Source organism: Nipponia nippon, unplaced genomic scaffold (assembly GCF_047370975.1).
Source record: "Nipponia nippon isolate SJK-2023a ecotype South Korea unplaced genomic scaffold, ASM4737097v1 scaffold_10, whole genome shotgun sequence".
NCBI lineage: Eukaryota > Metazoa > Chordata > Aves > Pelecaniformes > Threskiornithidae > Nipponia > Nipponia nippon.
In genome coordinates, this window is record NW_028262291.1 from 18,627,187 (window position 1) to 18,653,982 (window position 26,796).

The following is a 26,796-nucleotide window of genomic DNA, read 5'->3' on the forward strand; positions in this document are numbered from 1 at the left end:
ATGCAGGAGTGGCTTGGGTCAATGCCTGGTGGCCCTGTGGGAGCTCCACGCTTTCATTGCCCTCACGAATTAACGCATTTTGTCTCGTGCACAGGGTGGTGTAATCACCGCAGCGCTACCCGCGGGCCCTGACATGGAGCTCGCCTCAGGGAGCCCGTGGCATAGCAAGAACTGAACCACCGAGGCCCAGACCCAGACAGTGAAATTCCCCCAGAGGGGGACGAGTAACGCTGGAAGGCCCTGGCCCGGGGACCAACAGCCCCCAGACAGGAGGAAGGCCCTTGAGCAGCCCCGCTCCTCCGAGGCACCCGGGCGTGCCAGAGCCCCTCAGGCCTTGAGAGCGTTACCGGCCGCGCCCGAACTACATTTCCCAGCGTGCCCCGGGGGGGGCGGCTGGGGGGAAGGCGGGGGGCCGCTTCCGGGTTGGCGGCTGGCGGCCGCCAGCGCCGTGTGTTTACTTCCGGCCGCCCCAGTGCGCGAGTGTCAGGCTGAGGAGGGGACCCGGCGCAGCCTGGCGGCCGCCCCGCCCGCACCGCCCAGCCGGAGCCGGGCGGCGGGGGAGGGAGCGAGGGAGGAGCCCGGCCCCCGCGCCCGCGGCCCTCATGAGCGGGCAGTGAGCGGGGAGTCGGCGGCCGCGGGAGCTTGCCGGCGCGGCGGGACCCAGCCATGGACTGGCTCATGGGGTGAGTGGGGCCCCCCCTTCCCCCGCGGCCCGGCACCCGCCGGAGCGGCTGCCGCCTCGGCCGGGCTTCCGCGCTGCCGGGCAGCTCGGAGCCCTTGGGGGAGCCGTTGGGGGCGCGAGGGCGAGCCGTTGGGCGCGCGGGGAGGCGCCGGCCGCCCTGCCGGGTGCGGGGCGCCCCGCGGGCGGCGCAAATGACTAATCAGTTACTGGCGGTGGGGGTGACAAGCGGCGTGTTCGCCTCCTGCGGTGACAGCGAGAGGAAGCGTGAGAGAAGGCGGCTGGACCACACAGAGGCGAGCTTCTCTGGGTGCCGCCGGCTGCGCCTCAGGGGAGGAAGAGGTGCAGGGGAGCCCTTGCCTCGTTCCGAGCGGTCGCGCTCTGAAAAAGTAACTTTTCCTTCCTTTCTTTGCGGGTATAGGAAGGCTAGGCGTTGCAGGTCTCCCTGCTTCCCACCAATGCAGCGTGGGACTAATACCTCTGCAACAGAACATCACTTTAAACGGAAAGGCTTGCCAAGGTTTAAATGGCTTGCTTTGGAGAGGAAGAAGAGACCTCGGCAGAGATTAAAGCCAAATCAGAGCCACGCCAGGGGGCTTGGATAGCCTGGGATTAATAGTGCTAATTGCATAGAGACAGAAGGTAGAAAGCGCTTTGCAGCTGCTTTTAGGTCTGAAAACCTCAGTGCAGGAGAGAGAGATGCAGTTGATGGGAGTGACCTGATACGCTACCAGTATCCCAAGCAAGATAAACTCGGTTACTTCCTGCACAAATTGTGCTGGCGACCTGCTCTCAGGTGAACTGTGAATAATTATGCTTCAAAATCACACGAGCAGTAGGTTTATGCTTCAGCAAAACCAGCATTGCAGTGATAACTTGCTGCCCTTAGTTTCTTCTTTACAGTAGTTTGATCTGGTGACTGAATGGGATCTTTACCATCTAGGTTGCCTCCTTTGCTAATGTGATGTGCCTAGAATACAAAAACTATTTTGTCTCAGTTGCTAGATGTGGTGCATTAGAAAGATCACTTGTGTGTGCGTTGCCTTTTGTCTGCAGTTGAACTGTTTGCTGGTGAAAGTACTACAGCACTCGTTACTTATCTTCAACCGAGATGTGGCCGACTCTTGAGCCAGTTGTCAATACCCGTTATGTTTTAGTACAAGTTTGACCCCTCAGTCTGATGGAGTGACTGCTGAATATCCGTGGGGTAGATATTGATGGCTGCATTTTCCTCCAGCAGGCTGAGCAGTGGAAATGCAGTATTTGTGGCATGTGAAGGGGCCTGTACACCATGTGCTGCAACACTTGTGTCTTGTAAGTCAGAGGGCTGCACTATATTATTACATGGTCTTAATGAAAATATAAATGACAAGCTTGGTTTTATTTGTTTCATAACAACCACAAAGCACAGGTGGTCTGTTATATTTCTTTTGTAAAAGTAAAAGCTGAAGTGTCAAGGTGCGACTGTAACTACAAAAAAGTCAAACCCAGCACTTACGAAAGACATTTGGATGACTCAAAATGCCTCATTTACACAGTTGTACTTATTTTGTGTGAATTATATTGTAAAGCAGAAAAGAATCAAGGTTTAGTTTAGCCAAACTCTCAATATGCTAAAATGCCAGTTTTCTTATGAAAAATATTTTGGGCTTTTTGAAGTTGCTGTGAAAAAATTGGCATTTGTCCTTTACTTTTTTACCCAGGGTGGGTGGATCCGTCCATGTGTGGAAAAAGACTTGCCTGTTTTCCCCATTGTAATGGGAATGGATCCTGAGTCATTTGTGCATTACTCGCTTGTTCTCAGCTATTTCCTGATACGTTTCTCGCCTGACCGAACCCAGTATTGTCCCACTGATGCTCTTAATGTTTTCTCCTTTGACACTTTGTGAGTTCTATTTGCGTGGATTTTGGGGAGGGTTACGGTAGGAAGGGAGAGCATTGATATTTGGAGGGGGAAAGGGGTGGAAAGGCCTGAGGGACCCTGTCTTATTCTGTCCAAGTTATGGCTGCTGTTAGCAGCTATGTGTATAAATGAAAACATCCTTCTTGCTGTTTGTTGAGAAAGAAACTGAGGACGTTCATCTGCCAGGGCAGAAATTTGGGTAATGTCACTCACTCAGCCTTTCTTTCAGTGAAAACTTCAGCTGTTTGGGTCTTTGTGTGAGAAGGGCTGCAGAAAAACCTGCAGAAATAGTAGAAAAACGAGTCACTCCCAGTAACCCATCAGTTTGTGTCGATGTCTTGTGCCTCTGGCGAGCAAATTGTATTGGTCTGCTTCTTGGTGTTGTCACTCTTTCCCGAATGAGTGTCACCACTAATAAAAGTACTGTGATCTTTCTTATTCCTAACTGCTTTGTCAACGTGCTGGTTTGCAGTTACAGTTTTCCATGCACTTGCTCACAAGACCCCTTCTTGTATGTCTCATCTGTTGTGCTTTCTTAGTGTTTTGGTATGAGAAACACCTTCTGTGTTTTAACTTTGTATTCCTGAGAAATTAACTGTCAAGTGCAAGTGTGTTAAATTAGGCGGCAGTAATAGTTGCTTCTGTTCCAGGTCTCTACCCTTCAAGCTCGTGTCACATTTATCCGATAGATGATTTAGAGTTAGATCTGCTTTACTCCTTGCTGGTCCTCCCCTTCACTTGTGGTCTCTTGGAAAGTGGGGGAAGGGTAAGTTCTAATCATACCACAAAGGGCAGCAGCCCAAGTGTCTCTGATCGCCTCAGAATGCTTAATATACAAAAAACGGAAGCTGAAGCTTATAAACAATAGTGAATTTATGATGGATTAACAAACAGCTGTAGGCTTATGTGGTCACACAGAAAAAGTTCTCTGGGTGCTGCCTTCTGGTCGGTCAAGTGCTTCAAAATCCAGTCTAGTCCTAGGGAAGAAAGCTGAAAAAAATGAGTTGCTGGCATGTTACAGTGCTCAGTTTAGCACCAAAAAAACACCAAAGTCTTTTCTGTTGTTAGTTGGTATCTTTTACTCTTCTACTGAACGTAGCCTTAATATTGATATTCGTGAAAGACTATGGTTTCTTCAGTGCATTCTCTCCACTTAAAAAAAAAAAAAAGGACCATTTTGAGCTTTTTTTTCTTGTACATAGGATATATTTTCAGTGCAATTTTGACTAGAGATCAGTGCTGCTTAATTACTTGGCTCACCAACATCTGACAGAGATCTACATTACCCTCTTTGGAAGAGATACCAAACTTTTGTGTTAGAAATAGCATTGATCTGCTCTTGAAGTAGCAACAAAGACAGGCATTGTTCCTTTGGTTATGAAACTTGCTTTTTAATTTGTTTTAAAATTCATAATTAAAAAAGAGTAAAACATATTAATGGTACTGGTAAACCTGACATGGTGTCAGTTAATTTTAATCTTCAGATGTGATGTCTGATGCTGTAACACATTTTTTTTCCTAGTAGAGAAGGATTGCGAACTGTTATGTAAAAAGGGGAGAGAGAGAGAGAATCAAACTATTTTACCAACACCTGTTAAAACATAATTTGGGGCTACATCTGTACTATAAAATTTGTAGTTTAGCAGGTTAATAGACTATGATGATTGAAACGAAGAAAACTGCAATAGTTTAGCATAGTTGTGATGGCAAAACACATCTGTAGATGCATTTTAAACTGGGAAAATATCTACCTCTGCAGAAATGAGCAGGAGGGCTTTGTATGGGCTACTTAAAAAGCCTTCACTATGTTGACTAGCCCTATAAAAAGGGACTCTTAGTGAAGGACATGGGCAGAGGGGGAGATCTTTCATTTTTCCCTGGGCAAGAAAGCTTCTGTCTCCATAAACTAATGGCATTCCCTCTTGACCCTTACTTGAATGCCTCTGAGCACAAGAAAAACTCTGCATCTTCAAGAACTGAAATGCTACCTCTAAACTCTTCAATGAATATTATTTTCTGTTGAATGTGTATCAATATTTTCTCTGCATCAGAGGACTGTGTTATCCCAGGATCAGTGTAAATATCTCTCATACTTGTGAGCTGCAGTGTCCACTCCTTTCACAGGCACTTCTGGTACCAGTAAAACGTCAGTGCCCTCATCCATGCGGCTTGGTTTCCCTGTGGTACTAAGGACTCTTTTTCCGAGGGAAGATTGCAGCATGTAATGACTTGTTAAAAATAACATTTTAGATCCAAAACTTCTGTTGTGTAATAAAACTTTTTTCTTCTGGACAGCAGGGTATCTAGCTCTTGTGGGGGGAATTTATGACAGTAAGAAGTTGTGGGAGCACGCTAACTTTACACAAGTGAATGATCTCTCTGCCTTTCTGTGCCTTATGGTGACTTGACAAAGATTCACAGCTCCTTCTCCCAGACTTAATTAGAGTGTAAGTGGAGTAAAAGAGAAGGGGCTGTGTGCAATAGGGATTCCTCTTGTCTTTAGTTTTGAAGTTGTAGGTTTTGCTATCCATACTGACATACCATCCACTGCTCAATTATCTGTTCTTTCGTGTGTTGCTCTGGTGACTTGGAAAGGAGGGCCTAAAAATGGTTGAAGGCTATTCTTTTCTCATATCCCACATCTTCAGCTTTGAGGACAGTTAGAAGAGCAATGGCCTAGAAAGATCAGGAAAATACAGATGGCAGAAGAAAGAAGCAAACTCCTGATCAGAATATTTGTGCCTGAAGACAGCATAGACAGGTTCGGTCTACTCAAGTGCTCTGTGATCTGCAAGATAGAGCAAGTGGCTACAGCTGTAAACTGGAGAATGCCTGATCCGATGTAATAGCCTTCACACTTGCAAGTTCCATTTTGTAATGTCAATTAATCTGTTATAAACACCACATATGTATGCTGCCTTGCATAGTCTTCATCTGACCAGCATAGGTAGTTGGAACGTATGTTGTATTAAGACAGCACAGTAACTATGCAAATTCAGTCTTTTTGAGTATATGCTATACTGATGATTTTTAACGAACAGTGCAGAGGACTTCTCTAGGTCTGCACACTGCTAGATTTGTCTAGTGCAGGAGGCCTGTGTGTCATGCATTTATTTTATTTAGCTATAACTCTTAGGGGCTTAAAATAAAGCTAGCCATTTTTCCACTTGTTTTGGATATAGGATTTTGCCACATTATCCCAGCAGTGATTTTGAAGGCTAGAAGACAAGTAACGCATACCACTGTTTTGTTTTCCCATTCTGCATTTATGGAAGTGTCTTTCAGAAGTTTCCTCATAAGGCCTTAAGACACTGTCCAGTTGAAGATACACTATGGTGAAATACGAGTAATATTGTTATGCAGAGAAGTCCTAGCCTTGAGCTAGAACAGCTAAGGACTAGATGTGAAAAAAGCACACTAGTGTTCTAGTTCTGAGTCAGTAAAAATCCAATATGCTAATTTTTCAGCTGTTAGACTAAATCTTTGTTGCTTTTGAACGGGTTGTATTATCATAGAATCATAGAATATCTCAAGTTGGAAGGGACCCAGAAGGATCATCAAGTCCATTAATCATAAGGAATGCATCTTGCAGTGGGAACAGTGAGAAATCATGCAGCATACTGAGCTGTCAGCTTGGCTGGTGCGTAATACAGTTGAACCAAGAAGAGTACTGCTGTCTTTGCCTAGCAGACCTTTATATAAAAAGGTACCTAATGATTTTTAGTCTAGATAGTGTTTGAAACTTCCTAATTATAGCAAATATTTCTATAAGAAGGAAGGAAGGAGGAACACTGGAAGTTCTTAGCTGCTGTAACCGTAAGGAATGCTTTCCCCTTTCTTCCCTTCAGTCATCTTCAGTGAAGAAAGTCTCCTGCCTTTGTAAGGCAGCCTTCCCCCTAGAAACTCTGCTGCAACCTCTCTCTCACCTTCCACAGCTTGCATGGTGTGTATATTTGTCCTGTTTTTTAACTGACCTCACAACAGGTGTTTCCCTTGCCTTACATTCCCTGCAAATTCTTGGCTTCACAGACCATTTTCCCTTCTTTGAGGGAGCTGAAAATAACTCAGAACCGGTAAACCAGACGTGTCCAGTCCCATTGGGCAGGGAAATATTCAAATGTTCCTTATTTGTTTCTTTTTATAGGTGTAACATTACCTATGGGGTCCCAGATAAATCTAGGTCTGTCTGTGGGCCACTTGCACTCAGTTCACTGCTTACTTACAAGACTTCAGTATTATTTCATACACTTACCAGACATGAGCAGTACCTTTGCTAAACCAGAACTTAGCTGTGAAAACAACTAGTATAACATAGTCCACAGGTAAAAGAATATTTCCATTAAATATTAACTTGTAATATTCATTAATATAGTAGTGGAAGGGTGCCGTTAGTTTGAAATACGAGTTTCCAGGGCTATCATCGTTGTAGAAAAGGAGTCAGGACTGGATGAGAGCAATTTAAACTTCTCAGGTGGGTTGTTCCCTTATGTCTCTCTGGTTCTCAAAGTGCTCGGTTATATTACTGAGATTGTCACTGTTACAGCTTTTCTGCTGTAATGCAAAACAAATAAAAAATAACTGCAGAGCCTTGCTCCCTGAAGTGTCCTGGTATAGTCAATTATTGATTTCTTGGAGAAAATGCCAAATAAATCCCGCATTTACCTGTGTTACTTTAGCAAACCACAGAATTTGTATCAGCTAGGCAGTTACTTTCCTTTGGTCAGTACAATGCATGTGAATACTGGTTTGTTCTTATGAAAGCGTTCTTTTTCCAACAAGGATTTTATTGAGGGACAAGAAGAGTAGATCACTCTCAAGGTCCCTAAAGTAAAATTAACTATTACTTGCCTTAGAAAAAGAGTTGAGCATTCTAAAAGTGTAGCAATACTCCTTCCGTGTGTGTCTCTGCATGTTACCCTCTTCTGCTTTGTGTTAGCATCAGTATTCAGGAAGGCTGATAGGTTAAGATGCTCATCTGACTGAAAACTAATTTTTTTTTTCCTTTTTTCCTCTCCTCAGGTTAGTTTTCAGCTAAATGAGTTCCTGCAGCCTGTTTGTGTAGCTACATGAATAATGTTAATAGCATTATGGAGCTGGTGAGAACATAAAGCTTAGGGAACATTCTTTTTGGTGGCAGCAACGACTTAAATCAGTTGAATGTAATCATGTAGTAATGTGCTAATTATCTGCAAATCATTAGTGATTTTCTGATGATGTATCCTTTGGCTTGAACTGTTTGGAAGAACTGCAGAGTATCTGAAAATAGGAGATGCTATGACTAGGCTGGTGTCTTGGAGCAGGTAATGGCCTCAGAGCACTGTCAAGAGTTGCTGTCCTACTGTGTTACATACAGTTTATGGCTAAACTATAAAGATACTTGTAGTGAACTGGATATTTATGAATAACTCAGAATTTATAATTTGCTGTAAATCGGGTTTCATCTACCTGTGAAAAGTGCTGCTCTGTCATGGTGTGAATGTGAAGGGAGGTAGTATTTTGCATGCCTGGCTGAATCCAGCAGTCTGATTCAAGAGAGTTTTCAGGAAGCTTGGTTCACGCATGATGGCCTACATAGCTTTGCCATATTTCAGTGGCAGTTTCCATCTGTTACATCTACTGGATGTGGGCCCAGAGCAAGCATACTTGAAAGAGTAAAATTAATAAGAGACTGCAATTTTTAGATAGCTGGGTATACAAGTTTGAACTCGGTGTTGTCAGATCTGCATATTCTGAAATCATTGCTGACCTATTAAACAACTTTAATGTGTGTCTCAGCTAGTGGAATGCTATTGAAATAATCTTGTGCATCATTTTTAACCCATGTTTAGCCTTCTACAATCAGTGATAACGTTGTGAAACTTACTTGCTAGGTTCAGTTTCTAAATGCCCTCCGTAGCAATTTTTTCTACCCATCTTATTATGCAATTAAAAAAATAAAATTTGACTGTGCCCTTCACTGTACAAAGCTTTATAATGAATAAATATGGTTTTTTAAAATTTATTTTCGCAATCATGTTTATAATATTACTGGAGACTTATATCAGTGAGACTACTTAAGGAAGAACTGTTGCTTCATGACTTTGTTCCAGCACTTCAAACATTTGTACTCTAGGAGCTTCCCTGCTCCTGGGACAGTGTGCAGTAATTTTAAATTATTTAATTTTGGAGTTAGAATGATGAGTATAACTGTAAATGGCTGAACAGCAGTACTATAATTTTAGCATTTGGAGGGGAAAAAAATGGCAGTTTTATATGAAGTTAGTTTCCTTCTATTCTGCCAGCCAAGAGAAACTGGTTAGGGTGCAAGGTCTTCACACAATCCACAAATCTCTATTTCTGACTGTGGAAAAAGAGTATTGAACATACATTAAAAAAAAAAAAATATGAAAATCAGAATTTAGATACAATTTTCAAGGCCCTGAAGAACGTCAGAAACTAAACTGGAATCAAGACAGGAATGACTGTCATAGATCAAATTCCTTCTTACTCTGAACATTCAAAGAGTAAATCCATTAAGCTAGAATGTAAGCATGCAGAAAACTGTATTTTTAACAAGTGTCTCATGGGCTTTGGTGGTTAGGGCAAAGTCAAAATGATCTAGGTCCAGATGATCTAGGTCCGGTAACTTGAGCTCTTCAGCATATATGTGTGCCTTTTTTCTTCATTTTTTATTCTTTCTTCACTGTTCAGGTCAGAAAGGTGTTCATTGAATATTTTTATCATCAGGATTTCTATCATCTGAATCACTGCTGTCCCTTCTCTACACTGAAATGTGTAAATAGTTGGGACTTTTACCTGAGAAGTTTCCTGGTATTTATACACAAAGCACAGAATTTGTGTGAAACGGGTTGCATAGAGGTGACCTTGAGACTGATTTTTTTTTTTTTTAAACTGCTTCATTTTACAACCTCAGTGTTCCTTCAGTCTAGAATTTACTAATTTAGAGAACTTCTTTCTTTTGTATGGTTCTTCATAAAACAGCAGGGAGTTGTTCAGGAAAGGCTTTGTTCCATACACGGTATCTTTAACAGGCTATGCAAAACTGGGTAGAGATGTTTTTTTACAAGGAGGTGTTTTGTGTCTACTTTGTGGATGGGCTCAGGTTACAGAGTTAACTCTGTGGTTTCAAATTTGTGTCAGGTGTGATAAATTATAAATAGCTTTGTTTTCAGTCAGTCTTCTCTGTGATGATATCCAGGTGTTGCTGGAACTCCAGTCTGTAACCTTCATGATTGCCATGTCTAATAAAGTGTTAGTGTGTGACCGCTTTCCATCAGATATGAAAGGGACAGTTTGTAGTGAGGGCTAGTAACTTTTATTAGACCAACAGATGTACTTGGGAAAGAAAGAAAAAGCTTCTGGGCATACTTGTATCTCTTGTTTATGTTAATAGACTGTCTTGAACAAAACCATGTTAGTCCTATAGCTCCATGTCAGCTGGATGAATCTCACCTGCTGATTTAGCAGGGGGCTGGTACCTTTTTAGGGACCTGACCAGCCTACATTCAAAAAGCCACAGGTGGGCACTGGTCTTGCTATTTAAGGTTACATAAATCTCTTCTAGGAAAGGAAAGAGATTAGAAATGGGAGTATTTGTTGGTTCTGGTCTAGGGTATCCAGATCATCAGATACATCTAATCCCCTCCAATGTCATCTTTTCTTTTGTTCTGTGAGCCAGCCTTTCTTGGTTGATTTGTAATTTCTGGTTGGGGTGCATGTGCTAACCTGCAGTTCTGACATATTTACGGGTCTTGTCTGTGTCTCCTTTTTGTTGTAGCCAGATAGCACCATTTTTTGAATTTGCTGATTTTTGAGGTTTGGAAGAAGTCTGACTGGTAAGAGATGAACAGAAGAAAGAGCGAAGGGGATACTTCAGCCTAATGACTATAGCTGTTTTTTTGTTCAATTCTGATCTTAATCTTGTAAAGTAGAGGGTCAGTTGGATGTCCCTCTGCTGCTTTATTTTTCGGGCATTAAGGAGTATTGTTTCTTCTGCACAGTATTCCTGGATGGGCATCTAACGGTAGTTGTTTTTGTTGTGTCCCTTCCTCATTTGATCATTGTGGTGCTGTTGGTTATGAGCAATTTTTGAAGACTAACCTGAAATTTCAGGGGGTTTTTTGATGTATTTATTAATGTTTCTTATTAGGCATATGTTAGGCTTTTACCATGTAGTCTGGCAGAGCACAGGTTTTAGCTTTGAGTTATGGGTGCTATTCAAAATGCTGAATTTGGTGATTTGCATTCTTATAACCCCAGAGTGTCTGTAATGAGGTTGTCTCTCTTGCCCCACCCTGCTGAATATGAAGGTACTGGCCCGAATCACTTGAGCTTGTTGAGGCTTGAGCTGGTGAAGTGCTGTGAAAACTCATCTATGAAAAGGGAGATCCTGTGTTTAATGCTTGTAATGCACAGCTAGGTATTTAGCTGCAAGTATACAGGCAATGTGGTTGGTTTATTTTTTAAAGGGTGGTCTTCCTGTTTTCACACAGTACTATAAGGTGGTGGGTTTTGTTTTGGTTTTTTTTTTTGTTTAAAGTGTTTTCCAGGCTTGTTTCAGGCAGGATGTGCTCAGTCATCCACTAAAATGTAGGCAGCTGTTGCTATATGTGGTATAACTTTCCAAGTGTGCAAAATATTATTTACATGTTTACAGACTTGCATTTTCTCATTATTAGAATCAATACTTTTGTTTAAATCAAGTTCATCTTGGTTTTAGGTAGAGTGAAAATTTATTAGGTTGACTGGTTGGGAATACTTGCAATTAGTCATCTTGTTAATGGAGAAATATTTTCTGCAGTTCATGAAACACATGCAGTATAATTACTCGCTACCTTGCAGGACAAAAATCACTTGCTGGTGTTTTTGGTTTTTTTTCCAGTAGAAATGTATGTAGTTCTTTTTCTAAGTAAATAAAATAAGAAATATTCTTGCTTAGTAGATCTATTAAATTCCCATGTTTAAACATTTTATGCTGATAAAGGGGCTCTTTTTAATTTTCTAGTTGGCAAAAATTTCTTGAGAAGGAAGTAACTTTATAATAAAGACGGACTTGTTTCAATACATTGGTTCTACTTGTTCAGGGGTGTGTCGGCTATCTGCAGTGTATCTAAGCCAAGCCAAAAATGTGAAATATAACGTGTTAAATATTTCTGTGAGCATCACAAATTAAGCTAACGTGAAGGTTGCTTAACTTCTGAATGACAGCCTCCATGAAGATTTTAATGTGTTTTAACAGATACAATTCAAATTCACTCTTTTAACTTGATTTGACTTCCTGTCTAGAAAAGCACTCTTGCAGTGACAAACAGTAAAAAAAAAATAAATTGTTTTTTTAAACAAACCTGAGAGTGCATGTGAGAGATCACCAGGCTGATGGTCCCCAGTGTTAAGAACAGCCATTGCTGTTAGAGTAAACGGATAGAATTTGAGCAAAGAGGAAGCAAATACAGAAAGAAGGAAGGTGCTTATACATGTAATAAAACTTTGCTAGCACATACACCATAATTTTCCCATCTGGGTATAATAATGGAATAAGTTATTTTCCATTATTGCTAAGACCTCGATATTTTTATGAAATACTGCACATGATAGTATCTTATGTAGAATCACTGTTTGTAATTGAACTGTAGCTGTCAAAACAGATGCATAAAGAACTTGTATCTGGGGAATTCCAGTACATGCTTGACCTAAAGGAGTAATTTATCGTTTGTCCAGATAAAGGTCTGTGGCCTGATTTGTCACATGCACACATTTTGCAAATAGCTGCCTGCAACATGCTACCCATGTATCCCAGTATGCTGCCTGTGTTGCTGTCTGTTGTGACTTCAGTAGCCTGTGGCTGCAAAGATTGCCTGCCCTTTAATCCCTAGGCCAATAGTTCTTGTCCCATGGTTTGTATATAATATTTTCTTCTACTTGTGAACTTACCACACTTTTATTATAAGGTGTGGATGTGGTTTGTTTGGGTCTGTGACTTTACAGACAAAGGTTCTAGTCCTAGTTATGCCAAAAAATCAGTGTATCCAATTTGATGGTATCACAAGTCAAGCTAATAGATACTATTGATCAGTCTCAAGGGCTAAGACACAGAAACACTGATGTCTCTGAATGATGTGAGATTTGAACTTGAGGGCACCTACTACATCAGTGTGCCCTTTGTGGACTACACAGTACCCGAGTGGGAAAGAATCTTTGCTTTCTGGAGGGCTTGATTTGGCAGTGCGATGGAAAAGGAAATACGGTTGGGCTGAAATGTGCAACTTTGTGCAAAATTGTGTCCTCTGCCATTTCCTTTGAAACTAGAGTTTGGTAACTGCTCCATGTTTGCTGTTCTTATTATGTTGATCAAGTACTCTAGAAAGCTCATTTAACAGATGTCTAGTTCGACATGAAAAAGTACACGAGGCTTGGAGGAGGTCAAAGGCTGTTATAATGGGGGAGCCAGACTGCACGTGCAAACCAAATCCACTCAGAGGTTTTTGTTCCTAGCAAAGTGAACTGTGAAGATGTGCTTCTTCCCTATTCCTCTTAATTCCACAATCCAGTATCCTAAATCTTACACTTTTTAAAAATGGCACACAAAGTTTTACTAGCTAGATGGAGGGAGAGCTAATTTCACCTGTTTGGTATTGCTGACCAAACAATGAAGTAGATCTGGTCTCTGTTAGCTAAAATAAGAGGGATAATGCATCCTAGCTTTGGTAAGTTTTGGATGAAAAATATCGCATTGTTATGAAAGGATGTTGCCAAGATGAAGTTTCTCAGTCTAACTGAAATTGACTGTCCCCTTATCCTTTTGCTAGTATATGGCCAAGTAGATGGACTTTTTACATGCAAAAAAAACCCGCAAGGCAGGACCAAACAGCTGTGGGAACAAATAATCTGAATTGGATCCATGTTCCCACTGAAAGTAATAATGTGGCTACTTACAGGAACTATCCCAGTGGCCTGTTTCCCTAAGATCCCTGGAGACTAGCGATGTGGGTGGAGTGCACAGGACATGAAGTAAAAATATTGTGAGATAAACCTGTCCAAAAAAGAGTCTAATCTCCAAGGAAGACAATGGTTATAATATAGCCATGGGTTACTCATTAACTCAGGGTTGCTAAAACAAATAGTATTCTAGAGTGACAGTCAGCTACTAACATGAAACTGTTGTTTACTTTTTAATCTCATTTTGGATTTGCTTCTTTGCACCAATTTTTTGGAGTTTAGTAGTAAAATGACAATGTGACTATCACAGCAGGCACTGTCTCAGACCTCCGAAGAAAGAATGAATTCTCCAATATGCTCTTGTTACAAAGTCAGATCTAGAAGAAGTTCAGATTAACTAGGTTTCAATAAATACTTCTTCTGCTTCATCATGCGGAAAAGCAACAGCAAGTTCAAAAATGGAGGGGGAATAAGGCAAAATTGGGTTTAAAGACAATTGACTTGCCAGCATACTTTTACAATAAGGAACAATTTTGGTGACTTGCATAACAATAGAAGGTTGGAATACTAATAAATAGGAAGAATTTTTGTATACAGGCCATAGCTGAGCTATGGGGTTTAAATTGTATGATTCACTAAGGTAAATAATACAGTTTTGTAAAGATTAACCACATTAGCAAGAGTACTAGCTAGGATAATACTGGTTTTCAGTCCATGCATCAAAGCCGAGCAGTCAGAGCCAGGAAGAAATTTCTCTTGGGATATGGTGTTGGGCAATTAGCTGCATTTCCAGAGATTTATGGAGTCTTCTGAATCACTTCAGTGTTGGCCATTGTCAGAAATGGAATATTGGGCTTGGTAGGCTGTTGTTTTGCATTATGCGTGGTCTTATGATGCGGAGGTAGATATCCAGAACATATTTACATAACAGCACGGTAAAGCTTAATTTTTTTCTTCTGTTTGCAAATACCTCCCCTTCCAAGGTACAGGAAGTTGAAATACGTCATAAAAATCTGATTGTTATAGAGGGACAAAAAAAGAACTCCCTTCTAAAATAACTTTTGTAACACTTATTTCCAATATCTGTTTCTTCTTACAAAAGTACTAAATGTATTAGTTGGTGATTTGATTAAGAAGTACTAATGGAATGCTTTTCTTCCTGATTTTTAAGTCAGGGCTATTTGTGCATTTGTACCTCTGTGATGTATGTGTCTTACAGAAAGATTACGAAATTGATGTCGCTTCTTCCTTGTTTTAAATGAATACTTTTTGGACTAAGGTAAACTTTTTCAGATTTGTTATTCATGAAGTCAGCTGTCTTGTTAGCATATTTCATTCTTGCATTTGTTTAGAGGCCCTGAATTACAGCATCTGGTGCCTAAGGGTGACGAAGTCACTCTTTTTCTGGTATTTACCATTCCCTATTGTTGAAATGTCACCTTTGGGACTGGGACTGTCATTAGACATATGTTAATCCTTGTAGTAACTTTTAATGATATTGATAATGCAGTGATAATGAGGGAAAAAGACAAAATTGGTTCTTGGGGGAGAAGATTTGAAATTCCATGGAATTAACAGTATCCCAGGATGTTAATGTTGAATCATGGTGGTGCTCTTCCTTTTTTACTAGTTTTCTAGAGGTGAAAATACAACAGCTTTTTTCTTCCTTCCCCAGAAAGAAGTAAGAATTAAGATGGAGTCTATTTTATCATCAGCAAGAATAGAATGTAAATTTGGAAACAAGACTACTTGGTCATGTATATGAGTTGTATTATTGATCTACTGTTGTTTTCCTAGTCTGTACTTCCTTGGTTTTTTACTACAGCTCTTTCTCAAAAACAAGTATCTGCTTGGATTGGGAATGTGTTTTCAGAGATGCCAGATTGGCCTTGCTCTTCTTGAATCTGCAGTGCTTCCTGAACAGTTTAAATACTTACAACTTGCGTACTCCTCTTGGCTATTCTGAGCTGAAGCTTCTGAAGTTTTAATAAAATTTTGCCACAATCTGAAGGGTTGTTTTCAGTCTATGGTAATTTTTTGTGATTTTTTTTTTTTTTTTTTAAGAAAAAACCCAATTCCAATATAATTTTAATGTTTAAGCACAGTTTGCTAATTATAATCCTTCAGTAGGAATTACTTTAGTATCTGGAAATATGAAACAAAAAGATCATGGACTGAAGGTGCTTTTCCTAAATGTAATTGCCACTTAAAATTATGTAAATGCTGAAGTGAATTTTCTTTCCCCAAAATGCTAATGGGGAAGGATCCTTGATAGAAGAGAATGATTACTTTTTTTTGTCTCATTAGGTGAGTGCTTTACTTGTTGGTGGTTTTGTTTTTGGTTTTTTTTTTTTGTGTATGCACAAGAGAGATATCAACATGTGATCTAAAAACACTTTGTATTTTTAAAGTTTTTTGCAGTTAGTAACACACTAGCTTAATAATCATAGCTTTATTTTATTTATGTAGTATAAATACAGGGGAAAAGTCTTGATCGGGAGACATATAAATAGTATCTAAGTATGTAGATGAAGAAGATACAATTCTGTTGGGTACTGCAAGGAGTAATATGTAACCAAGCCAGTTCAAACAGCTGATCAGTTGAATGCTACCTCTGATTCGTTGGTATCACGCTGAGAATAAATCAAGTTTGTGTAGTGACTGGAAATGACCTTTTTATATTCCTTGGAACTGTTTTCACTTTAGGCTTTTGAAAACCCAATGCTTTTCCCTGGCTTCGTTCTTTAGTAGGTTTTAAATCAAATTGTTACAAACCATTGTGTACACATTATTGTCCACGTAGATTTTATGAGAATTTGCATTGGTTTAGCTAACTCAGTTCAAAAGATAACTAAAGTATGACAGCGTCCAACATTTGAGTCTTGTACCTCAGCTCTTCCCAGTGAGATTCCGTTTCCTTAAAAATACAGTAGAACTTGACTCGTTCAGGTATTGTATTCTCCAAAATCTCTTGGAGAAGATTAAGTGCTTTATCATCTAAAGGATGGCCTCATCATATGCCAAGGGAGCAAATGAGGCTGTAGCAGCTCTTATGAACCTTTATTATGAAAAGTTGCGCAGATTTTATAAATGCTGCGTCTCCTTCATCCTTTTTCCTCTAGAAGGTATACCTTTTACCAAAACAAGTCAATGAAGAAGTTCCTGATAAATTCTTTGGATAATTTTGAAAATATTTCACATATGGGAGTGGAAGGGAGACAAAGAAAAGTTAAAAATACAGTGCCTGCTTCCTCAGATGCACTGTGGCAGCAACATGTTTATAACCTCCATGATAGACTTCAGTACAATACATCTTGTCGAAAGAAAAGCTATCTGGATGTTTAGCATGGCTGTGTCAAAGCAGGAGATTCCCGTTTTATAGGGGACAACTACTGCTTTCTATTGCTCCAGTTTCTCCCTCCAGTAAGTTTACTGAGGACAGCATTTTTCTTGCTACACCTTGCAATGTTAAAAAACAGAGCTGATGTATGCATGAACTAGGAATTCTGAAGACTGATTATCTTAAAAAAACAAGTATTGACATTGGTATCTTATGTTGATCTGCGTTAGACTACAGAGCTGTGAGTGTTCTCAGTGTTGGGTGCTGCAGTAAATAAATTCGTGTTCAAAAATTGGAGTGATTGCCCATATGCCACAGCATCCTCTGCTTGCTTTAATTCTCATTACTGTACCTATGAGGGAGATATTTTTACCCAGTATCTGACAAGTGAATACAAATTTCTTTCGTGTGTGTCATTGTCATAGCTTCTTTGTCATAGCTTGATATTATGAGAACAAAAGAAAGCTAGGGACCCTGGTGAGAATGTTAGAGAGGGATTAACAGAGCCTTGTAGCTATGGAGTTAAGCTGGGCTTCTGTTTTCACTGCCAATGACATCTTGATTTATGCATACTGGGGATGTTTTTAAACACAGAAGCAATAGGAAATAAGACAGTTTGCTTCTAGCCTATGTTTCCTGCAGGGCTTCTTGGCTTTGCCTTCTGGTTAGACAACAGCATTCGGAGCATAATCTTGTTGTTCTATTCTCTTATTGCTGTTTATTTGTTTTGCTGGTTATGCAAAGCTCCGGGCTTGAATCTGTTTTCCCCTTGCCCAAATCTTCCTTGAAGATGTAAGTTGGGAATGTGCATGCAAAAGATCTCTTGTGCACATCCTGTTCTCAGATTGTGTTATTTCCTTCAGTCTTGTGCTCCTACTGAGAATGTGGCTTGAAGGATGGTCTTGTGCTTGCACCTGGCAAAGTTGGTGCACGTGTTCATAAATAGTGTAAGAGTTGAACAAGTAGCAAGGTTGTTTTAACTAATGGATGGATTTGTAGCTTTCTTTAGAAGTATTTTGTGATGATACAGATATCTAAGTAGTCTAAATTGTGGTTTAGGTTTTTTTTTTTCTCAGGGTGTGCATTAAGAAAAAAGTAGCCTGGTAGCAGTTTGAATATTCACGCTGTCATTATGGAGCAGTGTAACCACAGATGAACTTGCACAAATACTGAAAGCAGCAGCCTGGAACAGAAATATAAACTTCTCCCTTCCTACTGCTTTGTTTATTTCAAATGTGCAGATTGCTGAGGTAAGCAAGCCTGCAAAATTGAGATGGGTTAGCCATAACGTAACCATTAACTACTGTGAAAACAAGCCTTCCATTACCAAGCACTTCTGAGTGGCTTGTTGCTGGTCACTTGGCTAGAAGGTGACATAATTTGCAATTCTAATAGTGTAACAGCCTATTCCTGACATGCTGAAATACTTTTGAGGATTTCAACATATGTTCACGAGAAGTATATTCATATGATTTTGCTTATGGGTTTCATACAAAAGCAGAATGATTGATGGAAAGGAAGTATTACAAAAGGAGGAGCTTTTAGAATGCATCAAAGGAGTTTTACTAGGAAGATGACTGGTATTAACCTCTAGCCCTGCCTCAGTGGTCTTTGGTATTAAATTGCTAATACAAGATACTAATTAGGATCTTCCCATTCAGTGAAGTCGTATTGCTTCATCTTCTTTTGTAGGCTACTGTAAAACAACCTCTTAACCTAATGTAGTTACAGTGTTGATAAAAAGTAAAATATGCCTTCATCTATGTAAAAAAGCATATGAGCATAGAAGCTTTCCTGGTCCTTTAAGTTCTCTAAAACAATAAGACTATTTTTTGCTAGAGATACAGAGAGTGTAACCATAATACTGCAGTATGGATGTCATCATTCAGCCCTTCTATGGTGTTTATGTCGCTCGTTTCTAACACTGTACCTAGAATTTGTACTGTGCTACCTAGAAACTGTGGTATCTCTTGTTTTTGAGCTATGCTAAAATTTAGATAATTTTTTATTTCAACAATGTTTGAACATACTGAATGAAATGGCAAATTTATAATGCGTAGTTTTTTGTTTAATTTTCTTAACTTTTTTCCCTACTAGAATATTCCCCCCCTATTTCTCCTATTGAGAATATTTTGCATCATTATACAGGAGAAATGGTGCTAATGTTTGTTTTGTCATATAACGAATAAATCTGGTTTGGAAAGTTCCTCTCCCTAATTCCTATCTTTAAAGTCTTTGTTATGGTTCTAATTAGTAGGTATTAGCATATGTATCAAAATGCAGAATGTGCAAGTACTATTTGGAAAATTAAATGCTAGGTTTAGCTCATCATTTTGTATCATTTGGATTTATTTTGAACAAAACATTAGCACACTGAAGTATGAAAACTATAAAATTATGGCATAAAATCAACATCAATAAAAATCTGTCTTACACACGGCTTTTCCTCTCCCAGTATCCATGCAGCTGGGCAAATAACAAATGTGTTGCTGCTCTTCATGACTGAGACTGGAGAAGGTAAATGTGGAATTACTGATGTGGAATTGAAAAAGTAAAAACATTAAAGTGCTTTTATAGTATTAAGAGGGAGGAAATGGGGTGGATCACTTTGGGGAGGAGGAGAATTTTGCTCTTGAGGCAAAACAAGCATGTATTTGTTTTGCTGGTTGCAATAATGTGCCACCCAACATCAACATTGGTACCACTGTGTCTGTAATAATGCCAACCATAGGGCTAGAAGAGCAGGCCTCAGCCCCAGTGAGCTCTGGCTACATTAGGAGTTGTGCCCAGTCACTTCTACTGTGATCCCCTGTTTTTAAAAAATCCTCTTCTGGCGAGGGTGAGAAAAGAGGTATTGACTGCTATGGAACTTCTTAATTTTGTTAGACTTGGCGTAAATATCTCGTGTTTGATACCTTGTTCTGCTTGCTATGCACTACATCTCTTGATTTTTTTTTTTTTTTTTAAATTTCCTGATTCATATACTTTACTTTCTCTCCAGAAGAGGGTTTTGGCAACAACTGAAGGATATCTAAAGGCAACCTTGAAGACTTTTCTGTGGAACTGACCTTTAAATATACAGATTTACAAGGAGTAACAGGTCTTTATATAAAGCACCGCAGTATCCTATAACAAAAATCTTCGTATCACACAAAGGCTATGTATTTTATACCATAGTTCCCTGAGCACTTTGGGCCCAGTGGACTGCCATGAGAAGTGCTCTCTTCTCAGTACTCCAGCTGTTTATTCCCCTCTCTTTGCCAGCTCAAGTGCTTGAGGGATCTCATTAGGAATTGGATCATGCTTGTGATGCAGGTTAAAACTAACGGAAAGAAACCAACATTTTGGTTTAACTGGGATCAGTTCTTGATCTAATTCACTGTACTGCTGCACAAATACCTCTGCATGGGAGAGGCACAGAGGGAAGACTGAGAGACCAGGAGTGATGGAGGGGGAGTGGGATCAACTCTAATGGTGGTAGTGACAGTTTGCTGGCTTAATGTACTTGTGTGACTGTGACATTAGGTGCTATGGTCTCTCTCAGAAACTCATTATGTACTAGACAAGATGAAACACTTCTTTTTTTTTCTCTCTATAAAACAGGCTAAAATAATCCATTTTCAGTTAAGTAATATGTCCTCTGAGAAATAAATAATTGTTCAAATGTCTATAAAGTTGTTCCTCTCGTTTGCTACAACTGTGGATCCAGAAATGTCACTATGACAGAGTATGCTTCTGTTTGGAGGAAGAAAAGTAACTTCAAATCTGATGACAAAGCGTAATCAGTCAGGATGGCAAAATCGGGCTGCCCTGGTAAACAGAACAGTATAGGGGCCAGGGCAATTGCAGAAACAAGCTGCGTGTCAGCTTGCAAGGTATCGTGTTTAATTGCTGCAGATCTTGTGAGGGTTTGTGGTGATGGTTTGTACATACATGTGTGAATTTTTGGGGGAAAATGCTAATTAGGTCGATATGTTGTAACAGATGCTTTAGGTCGCTTTCCATAAATGTTGTTTTTAGCTGAGAGTTAGCCTTTCTAACTTGATTGTCATTGTTGGAAGAATAGTTTGTGCATCAGCTTATTTTCTGCTAAAATTAGACTAGCGCTCTTTTATATTCAAGTTGCTTTGCTACAGCAAAGTGAATGCAAATCAGACTCATCCTGTATCATTTCTTTTATGTTCTGTCACCCTCTATGGTAATAGCCAGCAAAAAGCTCAACTCCAAGTTATATCTCTCTTTTGCTAGATTTTTCTGCTGACATAGCCCTCCCTAACTGGGATGCTGTGTATTCTGGGGACAGGAATGGATTCCCTTTGTGGGTAATCAGATGTAATCTTTTGGTAAAGGACTGACTTTGATAAAATGCGTTGTCCATTGCTGGATGCAGCTGTTCTGCATGAAATCCTGTTTATTGAATATGCAATTATAGAAGAATAATGATAATGTCCTCCCTCTCTCTTAGTGCCACAGATGACAAACTCGTGCTGGTCAGGGGACCAAAGAGAAGTTAGGAAGTAGGATCTGCAACGCATGCTGTCTGTTGCCACATGCTCCTAGCCAGATGTTTTGTGATGTGAAAATCCAGCATGTAACTACAAAACAAAAATAGATTTTAATATGGAATGACATGAAGTTCTTGACTAAAATCAATTATAACAGAATGTTCTTAATTCGCTTTCTTTGCAAGTTGTACTTTGTTTTGTGTGTGACTCACTGAAGATGACTGTAATTTTGCTCAACCTGAAGTTACCTAGCTGCTGTTCAGAGTACATTCATTCTTGTGACTCAGTTAACTCTTAAAACTTATGACTTTGTGCACTTTTTTCCAGTAATATTTGTGCTTCCACGATGCAAGGGGCAGTGTGTCAATACACTTGTTACAGGACCAAGCGTGCTGTGCTCAGGCGCAGCGCTTTAGAGGTCTCCAGAGTATTGTGAAATGCAGCCATGTAGGTTTATCAGGAGCAGCTGTTTTTGTTCTGTGGACGGATCCATCTGGGGTGGAGAGGGGGGAGAGAGTGAGCACTGGTGTGTTTTAGAGATTAGCTGGTGACAGTTTTGCTTGGGAAGTATACCAAGTTTTAGCAGAGCTACTATAACAGAGATAGGAGGTGGAAAGGGATGGTGAAAAAAACAAACTCTGTTAATCTTTTTGTGTCAGAAGAAGCCTTCAGGATTTGGTTATCTGTGTGTGGGTCTAATTGCAGCCTTGATTAGAGGAGTACCTAACACTTCCTACTTCAGTAAAGATCTGGCTGAGCTGTTACAGATGACATTTGGACATACAAGGCCTAGATGAGGAGTCAGAGCAGCTGTGTCCTTGTGCAGGCGAGAGGGAGGCTGTCTGGTTTATTGGATTACCTCTTGTCAGATCATGGCAATGCATGCTTCTTAAATCCCTCGGGGTAGGGAGGGAGTGTCAAAGAAGGGATGGCTTATTTTAGGTAAACTGACTTAGACAGCAGTCCATTTTCTTGTTCCTTTTCTGCTGAGAAATGTGGGAACATTTCACGAAAGGGTAACGTTCAGTCTTCTTCAAAATGTTCATGCCTGGTGTTGTGGTGGTTTGCGGGCAGAAGCTGTGTGGCAGGTATGAGCTGGGCAGAGGGCCTTCAGCAGCTTGATGAGTTTCTGCGCCTTTTGTTTAACTTCAGGAAGTGGTGGGTGAGTGCTTGCTTTTGATGCTATTCCTTCTCTCCTGCTTCTCCTCTCATCCTTTTTCCCAAGCTTATGCTGGTTAAGGGTTGACAGTTCAGCTTACTGCTTCCTTTTGTATTGAAGGGTAACTGTGAAATCTTTCCATAGTGAAAGAGCAAGGAAAGATTTCTGGGTTTAATTCTTGGCTGTTGGAACCTCGTGTATTTGGAGAAAGTGATAGGGGATTTGTGGGATCTTCAGCACTCTTGCAGTCTATTAGAGTTATTACTATGCTCAGGTCTTCTATCAGTTTCGTAATATATGAAGCAAATGCTTTGCTCTCCAACTGAGCAGAAGGCACTGGAGAATAATACTTTTTAAAGTACCACCGTATTTTGGTTGATTATCTCTATCTTGGAAGGGACAACCTTGCTCCTGCATGTCAGATTGTAGTTCTGTACTGTCTCTTGCTGTGCTTGGAGAACTTCTAGTTACTACACAGGAATGGATTCCTCTCTCGAAGAGGAAGGTCTCCTGTCTTTTGCAGCTTAGATCCTGCTCATATAGCACTGGCTGATCTGAGAAGTGGGAGAATGATAGATATATTTTGGGACCATAAATTAGACATAAGAGGCAAGTCAGCAAATATAATCTCTTCAGAGGAGAATATGCAATGTTTGAATTGCACGGTAGACATAGAACAACTGTGTTCTAAATGAGTAAGAATGTGTCCTGTGCATGTACTCGGTGTGGTTGTGACAGTCAACTTGGTGTCCAGAGTTTTGCAAGTGATACAGCTGGAGTTCTTAATCTTGTCTTTTAAGCATAATGGGTGCTTGCTTGAAAATGCTTTTAAGTAGCATTTTTCACTCCCTCAGAGCACAGTCATACAAAAAGGCTGATGTAGGCTATGGTGCCACTGAGGAAGAGGAGGATGGGATTTTCCGGAATTAGTTCTGGCACTAGCAGAATGCTGCTGCTTGTTTAGTTTGTCATCTTTAGGAGACTGCGAGATGCTGCACCAACAATTTGTGTCTGTGCTCAGTGAGTGGGGGACAAAACTTTGTGGCATGAGGGAGAGAGTTAATGGGGGGCAAAGAGATACAGGCATGCCTTTTAATGTTGATAATAACAAACTGATGGTCATTTGTAGAAAACGGTGAGTAGTAAATCAGCTATGACTGAATAGTCCCAGATACAAACATAAAACTAAAGTTTTGGAGGCTGTTTGGAAGGGGGTTGCAGAGGATCACTAAAGGAAGAGGCTGATAGCACTTCGGTGATTGTTTAATTAACAAAATACTTCATTGAAAAATTTGGAAGAAATATTCTGAACGACTGATCTGTGTGGATTTGAGCACTTAGGAGAGATGTGCTATATCCAGCTCTCACCTGCTTCCTAAAATCAAGGCTTATGAAGTGCAGTAGTTTAATTGTAAACTTTACAGGTTTTTTTTTTTCCCCTCCTCACTGTAGCGTGCTCTACTCAGTGTCACTGGGGACATTTTACAATGATAATGAACTTGGCAAGAGAAGAGCCCTTTGCTTGCTGCCAGAGTAAAGCAAATAAACAAATAAGGAAAACAAAAGAAGATCCCTCCCTGTACCCTCGACGGGTTGCAGGAGCGGCTGGCACCGCTGGCCATGCTGGCGGAAGGGTGGAATGTCCTGCCGTGCATTCCACGCAGATGGCCTGGACCCCGGCCACCCCAGCAGAGCAGAAAATACCATGCTCTCAGCAATGCAACTTACAGTTTAATTGGAACTGAAGCTAACTTTAAAAAGTAGTTCATCACCAATTAAAACTTTTTCTGTGTTTCCAAAAATTACACAGCGGTTTTGGTCTCCTCTTGTTTGCTCAGGAGAAGCTGAATTCTTCCATCAGACAAATGTTAGTGGGATCTTCATCTTAAGGATAACTAACATCTTTCCTTTTTGGGGCACCTTGCCGCTTACAAAGTCCCAGTATCCCCATCTGAAGAGAGCCCAGGCATCACCTGAAGAGAGTAATTTTTCTGTAGTCAGCTCTTCTGGTTCTCAGCAAAATATTTGCCTTCTGCTTTCAAGAATGGTGAAGCAATGCTTCCTGTGTAGCAAATACCAGTGCTCAGGAGCATTTCAGACAGCTGGTTGTACTTCCAGACTGATTTTTATATATAGTTGTGATGATCAGTACTAACTCCTGATAACACAAAAGCGAATACACCTTGTAGTACTCTTGCAGAAACTTGCGCTCACAAACTCTCAACTGGTGTCTGAGTATTTTTTTGTATTAAGATTGACTGCAGAAGAAATGTGGTGATTCTTGCAAGACCAGGTACTCATCTGAGCTTATCTTGCATTTTGCTGTCTATAGCACTGACTACAGTAACAGCTTCTTACCATTAAGGAAGCAAACCCCTGTAACCTTAATTGAAGGATACAATAATGATGTTTTGTAGTTATTTAGCAGGCAAAATCTGACACCGTTAAGGAAGTAGAACACCCTGTCCTTAATTGAAGGATATGATGATGATGCTTTGTAGCCATTTAGTAGGCAAAATGTGTGATTAGTGTCACGTATTGTTTTAGAATCTGGAGGAGGAGTAGATAATGCTTGTGGGATGAAATAATTTTAGGAAGAACATGGAAAATTAATTCACCTAATTCTACAGTGCAGTCTTTACACTGTGAAACTCAGGCTGGTAGTTCAATGCTTCCTGCTGTTTGGTAAGAAATCGTTCCTCACAACTGATAGAAGTATAAAGGCTGGGGTATGACTTCCACTAAGTGTTTAATGACAGGGATGACAGTGCTGTTTAGAAAACTAAGTTCAAGTAGCCTGTTTCCAGCAAAATATTTCAAGAATGCTATGCAAATCCATACATTAGAATAACAAAGCACAAATCTGATTGTCTTGCTAGAGGCCAATGGCAGTTTAAGGCCAATGCTACCTAGACAGCCATTGAAAGCCTTGTGCAACAGGGACGCATCCAGTGTGGGGGTACCTACCATCTGCATGCCCCCAGTGCAAGAATGCAGAGGGCAGTGTGAAACTCTCCAATATTCTTTGACTTGCAAGATTGCACTGTGGCCTGATGTATTGGTTCATGGGGACTGTGCAGCTGTGAAAGAACATAACTGTAATCTGGAGGTATTTCCTTGGGATGAAAACAGCCAGCAACTGTTGGATGAGTATTTTTTGTTGCCCTACCAGAGTTTGCTACAAGTTTGAGTATCACAACATGGACCTGTTTGAAAACTTTGTGTTGCACTGGGGCATTTTTATGTGCAGGTGAGTGCATGGTAGTTACTGCTACATTATTTTCACACTGAAAACGAAAATGCAAAATCCAGCTCCAAAGCCAGTAGTACACTATAAGATTTGTTGTGTTGCTTTTCCAATATTTGTACTTCAGCCTGCAGCTCCTAAATGCTTACTGATAACATTTTGCAAACCTTCACAAGAGTAACAGTTGTACAGATCAGTTTGCTTCACTTGTACATAAACATGGTTTAATTGTACAAGTTTCATGCTAATGTTGGCTATGACTACACTAGGCCTCTAATTTACTATGAAAAGTTTTTTTCCTTAGTTTAGCATTGCTTGCTTTCAGATACAAACAAGAGGACAAATTACTTGCAGTGTCAGATAAATGTGTACTTGGCTGTCTGATGAAAAACTATCTTTTAAATTTTTTTCTTCTGTGTATATTTCATAATATCTGTTATTCTAAAATGTCCAAAGGCAATTACCAAAACCAAATCAATGCTGGATAATTATAAGAGAAATTTACTGCCTGGAGCCGCTTATTCTAATATCACTTTCCTGCTAACTACAATTAGAGGAAAAAAATTACATTAGTCACTTGAAAAGGGCAGCAATCCCTGTTTTAACAAGCCATGTAGCTTTTTCCCTTGTTCTCAGCATCCCTTTGCCTGCTCGGTCAAGCTCAAGAGAGAAATCTGAAAGTACACTGTGCATTGTGTTGTGAATTGCTGTTTCTTCATTAGCCAGCATTCTTCACCAGGATTTTTAATTATGGTGCTGTGAATTCTGTTAACTAAGGAATTTTAGGTTCAGTTTAATTTAGCTATGATGATGAAGCAGTTTATTTCTTGCCCGAGTTGCTTGAAGGAATATCTGTGCAGCTATGTCAGCAAGGCCCTCCTGGAGAAACTACTTTCTGAGCTCTCTTCTTTGGGCAGGACCTGATGGCTGTGAGCATGGGAGTTGACAGCTTTGAGTCGGGGTGACACCCACTGAGCAGGTGAAGCTGCTGCTGCCAGTGCAAGCTTCATCCAGCAGGCTATGGAAGA

General features: G+C 40.3%; 1 protein-coding gene across 4 annotated transcripts in view; it reads left to right on the forward strand.

The window, feature by feature from the left end:
• Positions 1-439: 439 nt before the first annotated feature.
• Positions 440-26,796, forward strand: part of MOB2 (MOB kinase activator 2) — a 121,043-nt gene continuing 94,686 nt past the window's right edge. Inside the window, exons 1-2 of one of the 4 annotated variants that reach the window (XM_087745790.1) lie at positions 440-683; positions 1,917-1,993. In XM_087745790.1, coding sequence (XP_087601916.1) covers positions 1,971-1,993 — 23 coding nt within the window. In that variant the 5' untranslated portion in view covers positions 440-683; positions 1,917-1,970. Of the gene's footprint in view, positions 684-1,916; positions 1,994-22,468; positions 22,525-26,796 lie in introns of those variants that run through there. The other 3 variants (XM_087745791.1, XM_087745792.1, XM_087745787.1) reach the window with 3 other exon arrangements.